Source organism: Silene latifolia, chromosome Y (assembly GCF_048544455.1).
Source record: "Silene latifolia isolate original U9 population chromosome Y, ASM4854445v1, whole genome shotgun sequence".
Classification (NCBI taxonomy): domain Eukaryota; kingdom Viridiplantae; phylum Streptophyta; class Magnoliopsida; order Caryophyllales; family Caryophyllaceae; genus Silene; species Silene latifolia.
The window spans coordinates 292161654-292176778 of NC_133538.1; the positions used below are offsets into that span (position 1 = coordinate 292161654).

The window sequence follows — 15125 nt, forward strand, 5'->3', positions numbered from 1 at the left end:
CTTGCCCGGGTAAGAAGGGGGTGTTACAAACACCTTCTCTCCAACTTGGAATTCTCGCGGTATGATACATTTGCCATGCCCTCTCTTAATCTTTTTTTTATAGACTTTGGCACTATCATATGCATTTAGACAGAACTCTTCAAGCTCATCTAGTTGCAACAAACGCTTCTCACCACATAACTTTGGATCAAAACTGACACTAGTACAAAAATATTTATTTGCGGCTCCAAAAAAGAGGCCATTTGCGGCGTTTTTGATGTAGCAGCAAATAAGGGGGCCGCAAATAGCAAAGTTATTTGTGGCGTTTAAAAAACGCCGCAAATAAATGCCTATTTGCAGCGTTTTTTTTTTTGAAAAAACGCCACAAATAAGTGTCTTATTAATTTTTTTGTTTTACTAAAAAAAAATCAAAACAAAATGTATTTAATTTAACTTGCAAATATATTCTTCCATAATATAATCTTAAATGATTTTAATAAATATTCTAAATTCATACATCAAATAGAAATAAAACACATACATGATTCAAAAATAAAACAAATGCAATCTAAAACTTAAACGAATTTAACTAAATACTAGACGCCTAGCAACAACACCATCTTAGTCGACCACACGCCTAGTAGTAAAACCATCTCAGCCGCTAGGCCATTCCACCTGTTCATGCACAACAAAATCAAACTAAAAGAAAATACAATCTAAAAATGAAAGGATATGTTAATGCATCAAAAAGCACATATACGTATATACCAATTATCTCAACAGCTGAATTGTCCCATAATGTATGAAATGAGTTGAACCCATGCCAAATAACAAGACTGTCGTCAAATAAGGCATATCACACATTCATGTATAATCTAATACATTCAATTAGCATCACACATTCCTTAAGATGAACCTGCTTTTTTACTACCATATTACATTAGTAGCACATAATTTAAACATGTTCTCAAATATGAGGTACATTGTTGTCAGAATCCCTATCCGATCCTATGATTCTACGATTTTACGATCCAAAAATGGTTGACCGATCACGGATCCTACGATACTATCATGTTTGTAGAATATTACGATCCTATCTATTCGAAATTTTCTAGAGCTAGGATCATAATACGATTCTACGATCCTACGATCCGACTCCATAGTAAACATATTAAAATATATTTTTATATAATAACATCGTAAAATCCAAATTTCATATAATTTGTAGAAACATGTTCATGAAATGATACTAAACTTATTAATTATCAATATTTTGTGTATAAATAAGTGTTTTGATCTTCAATTATATATTTTTACCAAATAAAAAACTATATTTAGTGAATTTGTAGAATCTTACGATTCTACGATCCGATTCTACCGATTCGATCCTACCCTCCCCATCGATTCAAAGTAGAATCCCGATCCTAACAACATTGATGAGGTACTAACAGAGCAGCACTTAATTTAAACACGTTCTCAAACATCTAAAGAACAAGAAAGCCAGCAGCATTATGGTGGATTCTATATACTCGTGGGGTCAGTTTGATAGAGCAACTAAGTCTTTGATGATCATGGTCGTTTGGTTGCCCACTAAATTACACAGGAACTTTAATTCATGTGAATTGCAAAATAGGTAGGTTGTTTGGTTACCCCAATTCACATGAATTGGAACTTCCCATGAATTCCAATTCCTCCATAATGGAGGAAGTTGCTTACCTAGATCCCCCTAGGTAAGTGAGAATGCCTACATGAATTAGAATGCCTACATGTAACCAAACAACATTTTCTAATTCACATGAATTCTAAAATCATGTGATATGACACTTCCTAGGCATTGTAAGTTCCCGTATGTAACCAAACGACTCCGTTCAATGTTGAAAACATGAGAATTTATGGTTCGCAACAAGGAGAAAGACTGATAACAAGTCCTATAGCAAAAATGACCGCTAGCCTACAACAAAGAGTAAGCAAAAACCAAATAATAATGAATGAGAATACAAAGGCAAAAAATAAGGATAGAAACCTTGTGAAGGACAGCAAGTATGAGCAGAGAAAGTACCTAGTCAAACTGACTTAAAAAAAAAAAAAACTTCATTAGCTTGCTAACAAGATGAATATACAAACCCTCCAAACCAATCTCCAAGTCCGGCATCAACCATCATATACACAAACCTAGCAGTACAGAGTATACAACACCAAAAGCACAACAACAACAACAACAACAACATCAGAGCCTTAATCCCAAAATGATTTGGGGTCGGCTGACATGAATCATCCTTTCGAACCGTCCATGGGTGAACGCACGCCTCAAAATGCGAATAAAAAAGAGGAAGATAAAAACAAAAGGGAGAACGAAAATGTAATGGAAAGTCAAGGTGAACTTAGGGGTTTTAAAATCGAATTCCGTCTTTCTTTTAAAAAAACTTAAAATTTAAATCGAGAGAAAGGATTAAAACGATTTTTAAAAACCGAAATAAAGTTAAGGATCCGGAATGAACCAGGTAAAATCTATAAGAAAGTGGTTGTTGAAAAAGTGTGTAATAAAGGAGAGAAAAATAAATAAATTAATTTCTTTAAATTAAATAAATAAATAAAAACACTAAATCTGTCAAAAAACATCAAATACTAAAAATCCACATGTATCATTTCCCTCCATTGTGCCCTCTCCGTCACCATACTCTCCTCAAGCCCCAGAACTCTCATATCGTGCTCTATCACTCTCAACCATGTCTGTCTCGGTCTTCCTCGACCTCTAGGGACCTTTTCTGTTCTCAAGTCTCGGCCTCCTAACCGGGTGCGTCCATAGGTCTCCTTCTCACATGGCCAAACCATCTTAGTCGGTTTTCCATCACCTTGTCCTCTATTGGCGCCACTTTAACCTTTTCCCTAATCACCTCATTCCTTAACCGATCTTTCCTTGTATGTCCGCACATCCACCTCAACATGCGCATCTCCGCCACCCTCATCTTTTGAATGTGACAATGTTTCACGGCCCAACACTCGGAGCGTAAAGTAGGGCGTGCCTAATTGCGTGCGATAAAATTTTCCCTTTAATCTTTGGGGCATATCTTTATCGCATAGAAACCCTCAAGCACTCTTCCATTTCAACCATCCCGCTTTAATTCTGTGAGCCACATCTCCGTCTAACTCCCCATCTTTTTGAATAATAGATCCTAGATATCGAAGAAGAAATCCGAGCCCTCAACAACATTCCCATCGAAAATAATACTCTCCGCCTCTGTCGATCTCAACCCCGCCACCTTAGTGAATTGACACCTCAAATACTCGTCTTACTCGCTCGGCTGAACCCACGAGTCTCTAAAGTCCGCCTCCCCAATTCCAACTTTCTCTCCACCCCCTCTTTTGTCTCATCAATCAACACAATATCATCAACAAACATCATACACCAAGGGATGTCGTCCTGAATATCCCTTGTCAACTCATCCATAACTATAGCAAAGAGAAAAGGACTAAGTGCGGAACCTTGATGCACCCCGATGGTAATAGGAAATTCTTCCGTTCTCCCAACATTAGTGCGAACACTTGCACTAGCCCCCTCATACATGTCCTTTATGAGGTCAATATATTTTCGCGACACACCCTTTCTCGCCAAAGCCCACCAAAGTACTTCTCTTGGTACCCTATCATATGCCTTTTCCAAGTCAATAAAAACCATATGCAAATCCTTCTTCTTGTCCCGATGGTATTCCATCAACTGTCTCATGATAAAAATCGCATCCATAGTCGATCTCCCGGGCATAAATCCAAATTGGTTTTCCGAGATGTCTACATATCTCCTAAGCCTTTGCTCGATTACCCGCTCCCATAACTTCATTGTATGACTCATAAGTTTAATTCTAGATAATTGGCACACTCTTGGACATCACCTTTGTTCTTGTACAAAGGGACAAGAGTGCTTTTCCTCCAAGCCGATGGCATCTTGTTGCTCCTCCAAATCTTGTTGAAGAGCATGGTTACCCATTCAATCCCTTTCTCCCCGAAGCACCTCCAAACTTCTATGGGTATACCATCCGGTCCCTCTGCTTACTTTGACCCCATCTTCCTTAACGCCTTTCTAACTTCACTCTTTTGTATTCTACGCACAAGATGAAACAAAATAGAACTTTGAGGAATCTATTGGACCTAGATTTCAGGGTACCCAATGAAATACTATATTACATTATCAATGAATTGCTAATGTTCAACTAAATAGGAGGAAGTATATTTTAAAGAACAATTTTAAAAAACTTTACTTTGAATCATAAAAAGTATTGATAGTGTTCTTAACTTTACCTAAGATATGAATGCTTGCGCACGAAAAGGGGTAGTGCTGTACAAGATTAAGGCTACCAGTTACATACTGAGTTATTTTCAAGCAGTAGTGCACCTGTTTTTGGCTCTTCTTTTAGTCACTTAGTTGACGCCGGATCAAGTCATGACCATTGCTCACCATTGGAGTAATTCCCTACACTAAAGCAGCATAAATCAGACTATAATTGCAGTTGATTGCTAACAATTTTGCATCTTATAGAAAAAGATTACACTTACACTATTTCAAGGATGAATCTAAAACCACTAAATTGATCATCAAATCTAGATGCCAGGAAGGTAAAAACTTGATGTGACTTTAAGGGTTAGTTGTAAATGAAAACAAATCGAGTGAAAAAGAGTCGGAGCAACTAGATTACTTGTATGTTGCCTCATCCAGCATGAACTTGTGTCACTGGAACCACAGGCTAGGCTGCCCAGATCCTGCAAACAACGTGAAAATTTAATGTTTCAAGAGAGTGTTTGAAATACCAACTTTAAATAATGTGGTTTCAAATGCTTACAGGTAAAGCATAACCTTTCTCATAAGAATCAAATCTAGAGCTCACTGTCGGCTTTCACATAGTTTCTCTCAACTAATTGGCTGCCACGTACCAGAATAACCCAGTCCTATCATTAAAATTATACAAATGTTATTCCAATGCTTACGACGCGAACCACCAGCTGCTAGGCAAATAAAACAAGGTCCAACAGCCGTAAAATGACGCTCTTGGTAGTTACCTGAGACAAAGCCGTAGATGAAAAACATTAGTATAATATATTTAGAAAGTATCAACAACCTCACTTTTTATCGAATGTTAAGCATATTATTTATGAACAGGTGCTAGAGATTAAAGCTCATCAAAAGACACTAGTGATAAACTACGGATCATCAACTGTGCTTTTCTTTAAAAAACTAGTGTCATGATTTAGTGCCCATTCCTGGTAAACCCTATCGTTTTCCAGCCCTGTATTAATTATAATCCTGAATATTTGGTTTGACCAAATCAGACTATATATCGATGTACACCCTGATTCTGAAAACAGTCATCCTGTACTGCTGTAAAAGTGGTCGGACTGCATTGTGTCGTACACTCACGACATAGTTTGTCCCATGATTCTCGCGATTGCTGAACTGAGAAAAGTTCGGTATCATAGGAAAGGCAGGAGCTTGTACAGGATTATTCGCTAACTGTAAGTTTTCACAGGAACAACCAAAATCCGAAACTTGGATATTAACCTAGGGTCTCTGAAGATCAAACTTACAGAAGAAGAGTTTAAAGAAATATGTGATGTTGTACCAGTCAGTGAGGTTGCAGGTGACAGAACTTATGAAGGATTGATTTCGAAGACATGGAAGTTTGCCAATACACCCCCAATTCACGCCGATAAAAATGATGTCTTAGACAGTTAGGCTGTGTCACTGTGTCAGTATGTTTAAACCGGTCATCTATTGAGAGTAACGATGAGTAAAACATTTGACACTAATTTTGAAGATAAAAATCAGAATAAGAACACAAGAGACAATGTTACTGTCACCCAAACCGTATAATCAAAGTTCCATGACTTACTGGACCAGTTTCTCACCCATTATTCGTCCCTCTTTCAGATACCTCAAAATCTAACGCCCTCATAAACACAATTGAATAGCATAACATTGAAAAACCTACCATAAAACTGATGACAATAGTAAGTCAAATGACAAAATCGAACATCAAAAAAAATTTCCATACAAAAATCAACCCCTAGATCAGAAATAAAAGCACCAAACTTGAAATAAGAAAGCCAAAATTAATCAATCGTCACACAAAATAAATAAATTAAACCCAAAATAATCAATCAAAGCCCCAAACAAACCCAGATCTGATTGGGGCTGAAATGAAAATTAAAATAATAAAAATCAATGAATTTCACCCAAGAATCAACAAAACCTAAGTAATAATTAATATAATAAGAAGTAAATAAAGAGTTTTTACCAGATACAATAATTATAAGGACTAATTATCAGAGCGTCCTAGATTTAAGGGTTTCAAGGGAGAGTATTAGCATAATATCATTCAGCCGGATATTATGCGATTTAGTTGAGAAATATTTGTTAATATTCTATACTTTTTTTTTTTAGGGAAAAGGAAATTATATTAAATCAATTTCCGCCAATGCAATAATAGCATCCGGAAAATTTTCAGAGTACAAAAGTTCCATATTCGCTGATGGTAACAACCTAGCGACATGGTGAGCTACTGTATTCCCTTCTCGCTTAACATGAGAAAACTTACACCTAGACAATAACCGGGCGCGACTACAGATATCCCTAACACACAGGCCAAACGGAGTTCTAGCGAAAGACCCTGCCACCGCTGCATCAACAACCACCTTGGCATCACTTTCAATCACCACCTGCCCCCATCCTCCATTAAGCACCACCTCCAAGCCAAAACACAAAGCCTTCGCCTCAGCCACCTCCGGTGTCCACCATCCCAACACTCTCCTCGCACCCACCGAAAGAATTCCTCCCTCCGCATCCCTAACCAAAACACCTAGCCCAGCCTCGCCACCTTCGAAAATTGCAGCATCCGTGTTAACCTTCACCCACCCCTGTTCTGGCCGACACCATCCTGCCACGGTTCTCACTCCACCTCCGTCTCCCACTGCCCTTCCCTGCACCCGCAAACCCGCATACTCCTCAACCATTTTTACGAAACCCATCATCACCACATTCCGGTTGGGTTCAACCCCCTCAAAGATCCGAGTGTTACGGATATGCCAAATTTCCCACACCAAAGCTAGATACCTCTGAAAGTCCCCACTATCCAACCGGTCCTTCATCCACATGAACCTCCCTGCACATGACGCCCGTGGGGCACCCAAGTGTAATTGAGCGAACTTGCTCTGTTCCCATACCTACGCTGCCCAGCCACACTCGAACAAAGCATGAATAATGGTCTTAGGAGCACCAAGACAGGTAGGACAAAGGGGATCTTGCACACAGTGACGGAAGGCGAGGTTTGCTCGAACACCCAACAGGTTGGCGCTGGCACGCCACACGAAGTGAGCTAATTTCGGGGAGATTTGTAGTTTCCATATCACTCTCCACCACCCTGCAACTCCCTGCTCATTATTTAATTGTTCCACAGGCGAAAAGGTTCTCTTCCCCAACCAATAACCCGATTTTACTGAGAACGAACCCGTCCTATTTGGCCACCAAAATAACTGGTCTTCAGCCGGGTCCCTACTCAAGGGAATGCTCATAATAGCTGAGCCTCCTCAGGCGTAAACAAGTCATTTAGCTGCCCTACCTTCCACCCTCCAGTCTCGCTGTCGATGAGCTCTGCAACCGTCATCTCGGGATTCGCTTCAATATTTGGAGCTAAGAACAGAGTTCCTTCGCTACCGGGTACCCAAGCATCCTACCATACCTTAATATTCCTCCCGTCCCCAACTCTCCACCTTAGTCCATCCAGTAGCAGCGATTTAGCATTCCACAAACTCCTCCATGTAAAACTCGGGTCAAAACCTCTCCTCGCATCCAAAATTGATCCATGTTTGAAGTATTTGGCCTTAAGGATCCTACCAACCAAGGAGTCCGGCCTCACAAGCAGTCTCCACACTTGCTTAGCCAGTAGGGCCTGATTGAAAACTCGCATATCTCGGAAGCCCATCCCACCCATCGATTTCGGCTGACACATCTTCTCCCAAGACCACCAGTGCAGTTTGCGTTCACCCTCCTTAGAGCCCCACCAAAACCGTGCTGCCACCGCGTGTAACTCCTCAATAATGCCCTCCGGTATCGCAAAAAGGCTCATCATATAGGTGGGTATGGATTGAGCAACAACTTTAATGACGATTTCCTTTCCCGGGAACGAAAGCATGCGTTCCTTCCACCCTTGGAGCTTCTTCCAAATACGGTCCTTGATGCCCGCAAAAACCGCCTTTTTCGACTTGCCAATAATAGTGGGGAGGCCAAGGTATTTATCATACTTCTCCACTTCTCGGACACCCAAAGTACGAATAATCTCCTCCCTGCTTCGAACTGTAGCCTTCTTGCTAAAGACAACTTCCGATTTAGAATAATTGATTTTCTGACCCGATGCCCTTTCGTATTGGCTGATAATGTCAACTAGAGTATAGCATTCCCTTGAATTTGCCCGAGCAAAAAGTATACAATCGTCTGCAAAGAAGAGGTGTGACACTCTAGGCGCCTCCTTACAAACCCGGAACCCATGGACCCGTCCTCCCGTCGCAGCTGCCCGAATCATGTAAGAAAACACATCCACACAAAGATGAAAGAGGTAGGGGGAATAGGGTCCCCCTGTCTCAAACCTCTACCCGGAGTCACTCCCTCCGAAACCTGGCCATTGATCACAAAAGCATGTGTTACCGATGAAATACATGATCCCACCCGTCGTCTCCACTCCTCCGAGAACCCCATCCTCCTCATTACCATTTCCAAAAAACTTCATTCCACCCTATCGTAGGCTTTGCTCATATCTAATTTAATAGCCACGTTGCCCGCTCTCCCCTCCCCACCGCGTTTCATGGCGTGAAAGGACTCGAAGGCAATAAGGGCATTATCTGTAATGAGCCTCCCCGGGATAAAAGCACTTTGGTTCTCCGTGATGATCTCATTCAAGAAGCCCTTTAACCGATTAGCAAGAGTTTTGGACACAATTTTGTAGAGGACATTACACAAGCTAATGGGGCGGAATTCAGTAATCTTCTTAGGTGACCCACATTTCGGTATCAAAACCACATTGGTCCTATTCACCGCAGCCAGACTCGTCCTTCCCGCCCACCAATTGCGCACAAAACGACAAACATCCCTCCCCACAATATCCCAATATTTCTGATAAAAAAGCGCCGTCATGCCATCCGTACCCGGAGCCTTCTGGGGATGCATCTGAAACAGAGTCGCCTTAATTTCCTCATCACTCACCTCCCTATCCAATACCTCATTCATATCCGGAGTTACAACCCGATCAACAAAAGCCCCCACCTCCTCCAAATTACACGGTTGGCTGGACGTGAAAAGGTCCCTAAAGTAATCACCCACAACAGCCTTAATCTCCTCCTCCTTATCACACCATCTCCCCTCCTGATTCTCAATCCCAACAATAGTATTTTTCCGCCGACGCTGCTTAGCTTTATGGTGGAAATATGTTGTATTCTTATCCCCGTCTCGCAGCTCCAACCGTCGTGCCCTAGTGTACCAATGAGATTCCACAAGATACCTTAGCCGCTTTATCTCCTTCACCAACTCTCTGCACTGGGATAACATATCAGCCGAGGGATCCCTCTTCTGCCATCGCTCCAATTCATCTTCTTTCTCCCTCAGGCGTCGTTTAATGTCCCCAAATTTGAGCTTTGCCTACTCCTTCAACTCCAGCGCAACTCTAGCTACTTTCCCCTCCACATCTCCGTCCCCTATAACTCCCCACCCCGCCATCACAACCTCACCACAACTCTCCTCCGTCGCCCAGTAAGGCTCAAATTTGAAGCCACCCCGTCCACGTCTCGATCGCGTACCTCCCACCTCCTTCTTGACAAGCAGAGGAGAGTGATCGGATGCGTATACAGGACCATTATGTACCACCACCCTAGGGAAAAGACCACACCATTCCTCCGAAGCTATAACCCTATCCAACCGTTCTCTAATATAGGTATCCTCACTAAGCCCCCGTTGCCACGTAAATTTATTACACCGGAAGCCCAAATCCCTAAAACCACACACATCCATAGTCTCAAGAAACGCATCCATATGACACTCCCTCCTGATACTGCCCCCCTCCTTTTCATGAGGACTTAGAATTTCATTAAAATCCCCGAACAAGACCATCGGCAGATTACTAGCCTCACGAATCCTTCGCAACATACTCCACGTTCGATGTTTATTCTCGCTCTCCGGCCATCCATAAATACCCACTGCACGCCATGACACACTCCCATTCCCAACTTTAACATCCACAACCACATGATTTTTATCATACACAACTAATTCAGCATCAATGTCCCTCCACCAGAAACCGATCCCCCCCTGACCATCCTCTACTCCCCATACACAACCCAGTAGTAAAGCCACATTTATTTCTAATCTTCTCTAACTCCGTCGCTCTAATCATTGTCTCCATAACAAAGACAATGTTTGGGCACTCCCTCCAGTACCAATCTCGGAGGGTACTAACTGTCAGGGGATTGCCCAACCCCTGACAGTTCCAGCTGAAGAGTTTCATTGTTGTTCGCGGTGCCGGTCTCCGCCGGCATCCGCTACTTTAAAAGTCAATGTAAACGAATCAGCCCTGTAGGATTAGTAGGCTCCTACCTTGGTGTATATATGATGCTGATTTTACGATGAATAAAAGACACACAAAATATTCCAAAACTTTTTCCCTATCATTAGCATTCTGCTACATGGTATCGTGAGCTAGGGTTTCTGTCATTCAGAATCCTTGTATTTTTTTTTTCTTCTCTCTTTTGTTTTCTCTTTTCTTGATCGTTCAACATGGGCGACGACAAGAAAATTGGTACGTCTCCTTTCACATGGATTATTGATACAGGTGCTTCCACACATGTTTGCCATAATAAGGACTTGTTTCAGTCGTGTGTTAGTATTCATCCTATCAATATTGGATTGCCAAATGGTTCAAATGTGATAGACAATAAGGCTGGTACCGTCAAGATCAATGACAAATTATTTCTTTATAATGTTTTATTCGTTCAGTCTTTCAAGTATAATCTCATTTCGGTTTCGCAGCTTTTATTCACACAAAAACTATGTGTGCAATTTACTAATTCTAAATGCGTGATACAGGACCTTACATTGACGACGATTGGTGTGGGTGATCTTTCGGATGGGTTTTTCTACCTGACAATGGAGGAACCAATTCGTGTTAATGTGGTGACCGGGCAAGACAGGGCTGCGTTGTGGCATCAACGAATGGGACATCCTTCACCTCGGGTTCTAAAGCACATCCCCTCTATTTCTAGTTTTAATAATAATTCAAATTTTCCGCATTGTGATATTTGTTTTCGAGCCAAACAGACACGTACTCCTTTTCCGTTGAGTGAGAATAAGGCTGAAAGTTTGTTTGATTTAATTCATTGCGACGTTTGGGGGCCATATCATCCCAATCGTGCTTGTGATTCTAGATATTTTTTGTCTATTGTTGATGATTATTCGAGGTGCGTATGGGTTTATTTGATAAAACATAAGAATGAAGTTCCTACGTTGCTTATTGATTTCTTTTCATTAATTGCCCGACAATTTAATAAAAATGTGAAAGTTGTACGGAGTGATAATGGGACCGAGTTTCGGGGGCTTCTACCTTATTTTCGAACTCATGGAATTATTTATCAGACCTCCATGGTAAAGACACCTCAACAAAATGCCCGAGTTGAAAGAAAACATCGGCATATCCTAAATGTTGCACGTGCCTTACGTTTTCAAGGCTCGCTACCGATTGAGTTTTGGGGGGAATGTGTTTTAGCAGCGGCTCATTTAATTAATCGAACGCCTACTCGAATTTTGAAAAATAAAACTCCGTTTGAATTATTGTTTGGTTGGATTCCTGATATGAGCTTACTTCGAGTTTTTGGGTGTCTTTGTTATGCTAAAAATATTTATTCTCGCGATAAATTCAACTCAAGAAGCCGTCGCTGTATTTTTATTGGCTACCCTTTTGGTAAGAAAGGTTGGAATTTATATGACCTTGAGACGGGTGATTATTTTCAGTCACGGGATGTGCATTTTATTGAGAATCAATTTCCATTTGCATCAAATGAAACAGTACCCGAAACATATGATGCAACCAATGATCATGAGGATTTTATATGTACAGACCATGTCCCTTCACTTTCTTCCTCTGATAGTGCCGAGGGGGGAACAAAATTGCAGCATGACGTGTCTGAGAATGAACTCATTCAGCAGCAGCAGGTTACTAGTTCTGAAACAAAACATATTTCGTCTGAAATTGTTCATGAAGGTGGTTCGGGCGGTTCAGAGACTGAGAGCAGTCAGTCTGATAGTGCGATTCAATCAAATTTAGTGCCTCCTGATCACGATGTAGCCAGAGGTGATGGAGATGGTAATGTTTCTACTGATATTTTTGATGAAACAATTGATGAAATGGTCAATTCTGATGGTAACAATAGTAATGTGGGAGATGAAGAGATGGGTCGTGGTAAACGGACGAAGTATGATAATTCCCGTCATAAGGATTTTGTGCGTTGGGATAAGGTGAATGAGCATATTAACACGACTTTGGTTCCTTCCGGCCCCTCACCCACAACAACGTCCGTCAAAGGTACTCCTTATCCTATTATGAATTATGTTAATTGTACAAATTTTTCGACTGCACATCAACATTTTCTTGCAGCTATTACCAATGATATGGAACCCACTTCGTTTAAAGAAGTTATTCGTGATCCCAAATGGAAGAAAGCTATGGAAGAAGAAATTGATGCTTTAGAGAATAATAATACTTGGTCCATAGTGGATTTGCCATCGGATAAAACAGCTATTGGATGTATGTGGGTTTATAAGATTAAGCGAAAATCGGATGGAGCAGTCGAGAGATACAAAGCAAGACTTGTTGTTTTTGGCAACCATCAAAAGGAAGGCATTGATTTTGCTGAAACATTTGCGCCTACGGTTAAAATTGTGACGGTTCGTACTTTTCTTACCATCGCTGCTATACACAATTGGAAATTGCACCAAATGGATGTGCAAAACGCCTTTCTTCATGGAGATTTGATGGAGGAGGTATACATGAGATTACCTCCCGGGTTCGGTCGTGGCTTGCACGGGAAAGTATGTCGTCTTCATAAATATTTATATGGTCTTCGTCAGTCCCCGCGTTGCTGGTATGCTAAACTTGCCACTGCCTTATGCGAATATGGTTTTTCTCATAGTCCTTGTGATCATTCTTTATTCGTTTTTCGTAAGAATGATATTGTTATCAATCTTCTTGTTTAGGTTGACGACTTGGTGATTGCTGGTAATAATAGTGTCGCTATTCAAGATTTTAAAAATTATCTAAGTCAGTGTTTTCGTATGAAGGACTTGGGTAAATTGAAGTATTTTTTGGGACTTGAAGTGGCACGAAATTCTTGTGGCATATTTCTTTGTCAACGAAAGTACACTCTCGATTTATTGGCGGAAACAGGTCTCCTTGGTTCCAAACCGGCCCCTGTTCCAATGGAAGAGAAACATGAGCTTGCTCTTCATGCGAAGCCTCTTTTTCCCGAGCCCAGTAAGTATCGTCGTTTGGTTGGCAAATTAATTTATCTTACCCTCACTCGTCCCGAGATTACATATTCGGTTCATATTTTGTCACAATTTATGCAAGCCCGTCTCAAGTTCATTGGGATGCGGTTGTACGTGTTGTTCGTTATCTCAAAGGTAATCCGGGACAAGGTATTTTATTGCGTGCTGACACATCGATGGTACTCGAGGCTTATTGTGATGCTGATTACGATAGCTGTCCTATCACCCGTCGCTCTTTATCTTCATATTTTGTATTTCTTGGCGGTTTCCCAATTTCTTGGAGGACTAAGAAACAATCCATTGTTTCTCGTTCTTCCGCTGAATCTGAATACCGTGCCATGGCTGCCGCTACTTGTGAAATTCTTTGGTTAAAGGGCTTGCTTCGCAGTTTGGGTTTTGAGCACCCGACAGCTGTCACGCTTCACTGTGATAACAACGCCGCCATTCATATCTCGAACAGTCTCGTCTTCCATGAACATACAAAGCATATTGAAATTGATTGTCATTTTGTACGTGATGAGATAGTTCGAGGTACTATTGTGCCGTCTTATGTTACTACATCCACTCAACTTGCCGATATACTCACAAAGGCACTTGGGCATTCTCAGTTTCATCGTTTGTTGGGCAAGTTGGGCATTGCTAACCCCCATGCTCCAACTTGAGGGGGGGGTGTTAGCATAATATCATTCAGCTGGATATTATGCGATTTAGTTAAGAAATATTTGTTAATATTCTATACTTATCTTGTACACATTTTTTTTTTTGCTAAAATGTAAGCTTTCCATTAGAAACGGCAATTACAATATGTTTTTTGAGACCTTACATCATTTTTGTGCTAATATCAAATAAATTGCACCTTACACAACCATAGTCTATCTTTGGGGCACAGTATTCGAGGCTTACATTCATTAAATCTACAAATGATCATCCTCCTAATCTGTTGGCTTACCAGTTCAGGCCTGGTAACAACCCCTTCCAGACGAGCACTATTTCTTTGCATCCAAGCCATGTACCAAAGACGCTAAAAAAAGAGTAGCAAGATACACACGGTGCTTACGGTGAGCTCCATCTTTTCCTATTGATAACATGCAGTACATTCCTCGTGTAAGATCGAACTCAGCCCAGAACTAGCTCCTTGTAACAAACTCTGCTAAATTGGAGTCTTCAAACAAATGATGGTGTGTTTGAGGCGTTGATCGACAGAGACAACACGAGATCATCTTGTGATATCTCTGACCTAGCTTGATTTATCCTTCAGTTGAAGTGCCCCATTTGAGATTAGCCAGGCAATAAAAGAGTGCTTAGGTAAAGCCATCTTACACCAAACAGCCTTGTGCCAATCAACCTGAACATTCTTATCCCTTAACCAATCATAGCAGCTCTTAAGAGTATACCCTCTTGATCCTATAATCCACTGCCCATCATCAAAACCTTCTCTAATCGGATCCTTAACCTGGCACACTTTTCGCCAGTACCAACAGGAATCTGCAGGAGGGCTATTTAGAGGGTTATTTAGCCACAAGTAATATAGTGCAAGTAAGGGTCGGTCCCAAGAGAAGGTCTTTTAAGCTAAAAACTT

At 41.1% G+C, this 15125-nt stretch overlaps 2 protein-coding genes and 1 long non-coding RNA gene across 8 annotated transcripts; all 3 read right to left on the bottom strand.

Annotated features, from left to right (window-relative positions):
• Positions 1-452: 452 nt before the first annotated feature.
• On the bottom strand, positions 453-6430 carry LOC141627270 (uncharacterized). Of its 6 annotated transcripts, none has more exons than XR_012536835.1 (5): positions 6264-6430; positions 4826-5028; positions 4668-4731; positions 4367-4444; positions 453-2151 (listed from the first exon to the last, which is right to left on the bottom strand). It is a non-coding gene; the product is annotated as an uncharacterized LOC141627270 (long non-coding RNA). The 6 variants fall into 6 exon arrangements; XR_012536831.1 differs by having other exon boundaries at positions 4367-4449; XR_012536832.1 differs by having other exon boundaries at positions 4367-4449; positions 4528-4731.
• A 39-nt stretch (positions 6431-6469) lies between these two features.
• LOC141630924 (uncharacterized) lies at positions 6470-6978 on the bottom strand. The gene is made up of 2 exons (XM_074443662.1): positions 6608-6978; positions 6470-6494 (listed from the first exon to the last, which is right to left on the bottom strand). The coding sequence occupies exons 1-2, from the start codon at positions 6976-6978 to the stop codon at positions 6470-6472; spliced, it is 396 nt and encodes a 131-aa protein (XP_074299763.1).
• Positions 6979-9652: 2674 nt separating this feature from the next.
• On the bottom strand, positions 9653-10545 carry LOC141630925 (uncharacterized). The gene is made up of 2 exons (XM_074443663.1): positions 10467-10545; positions 9653-10329 (listed from the first exon to the last, which is right to left on the bottom strand). The coding sequence occupies exons 1-2, from the start codon at positions 10543-10545 to the stop codon at positions 9653-9655; spliced, it is 756 nt and encodes a 251-aa protein (XP_074299764.1).
• Between the last annotated feature and the right edge of the window lie 4580 nt (positions 10546-15125).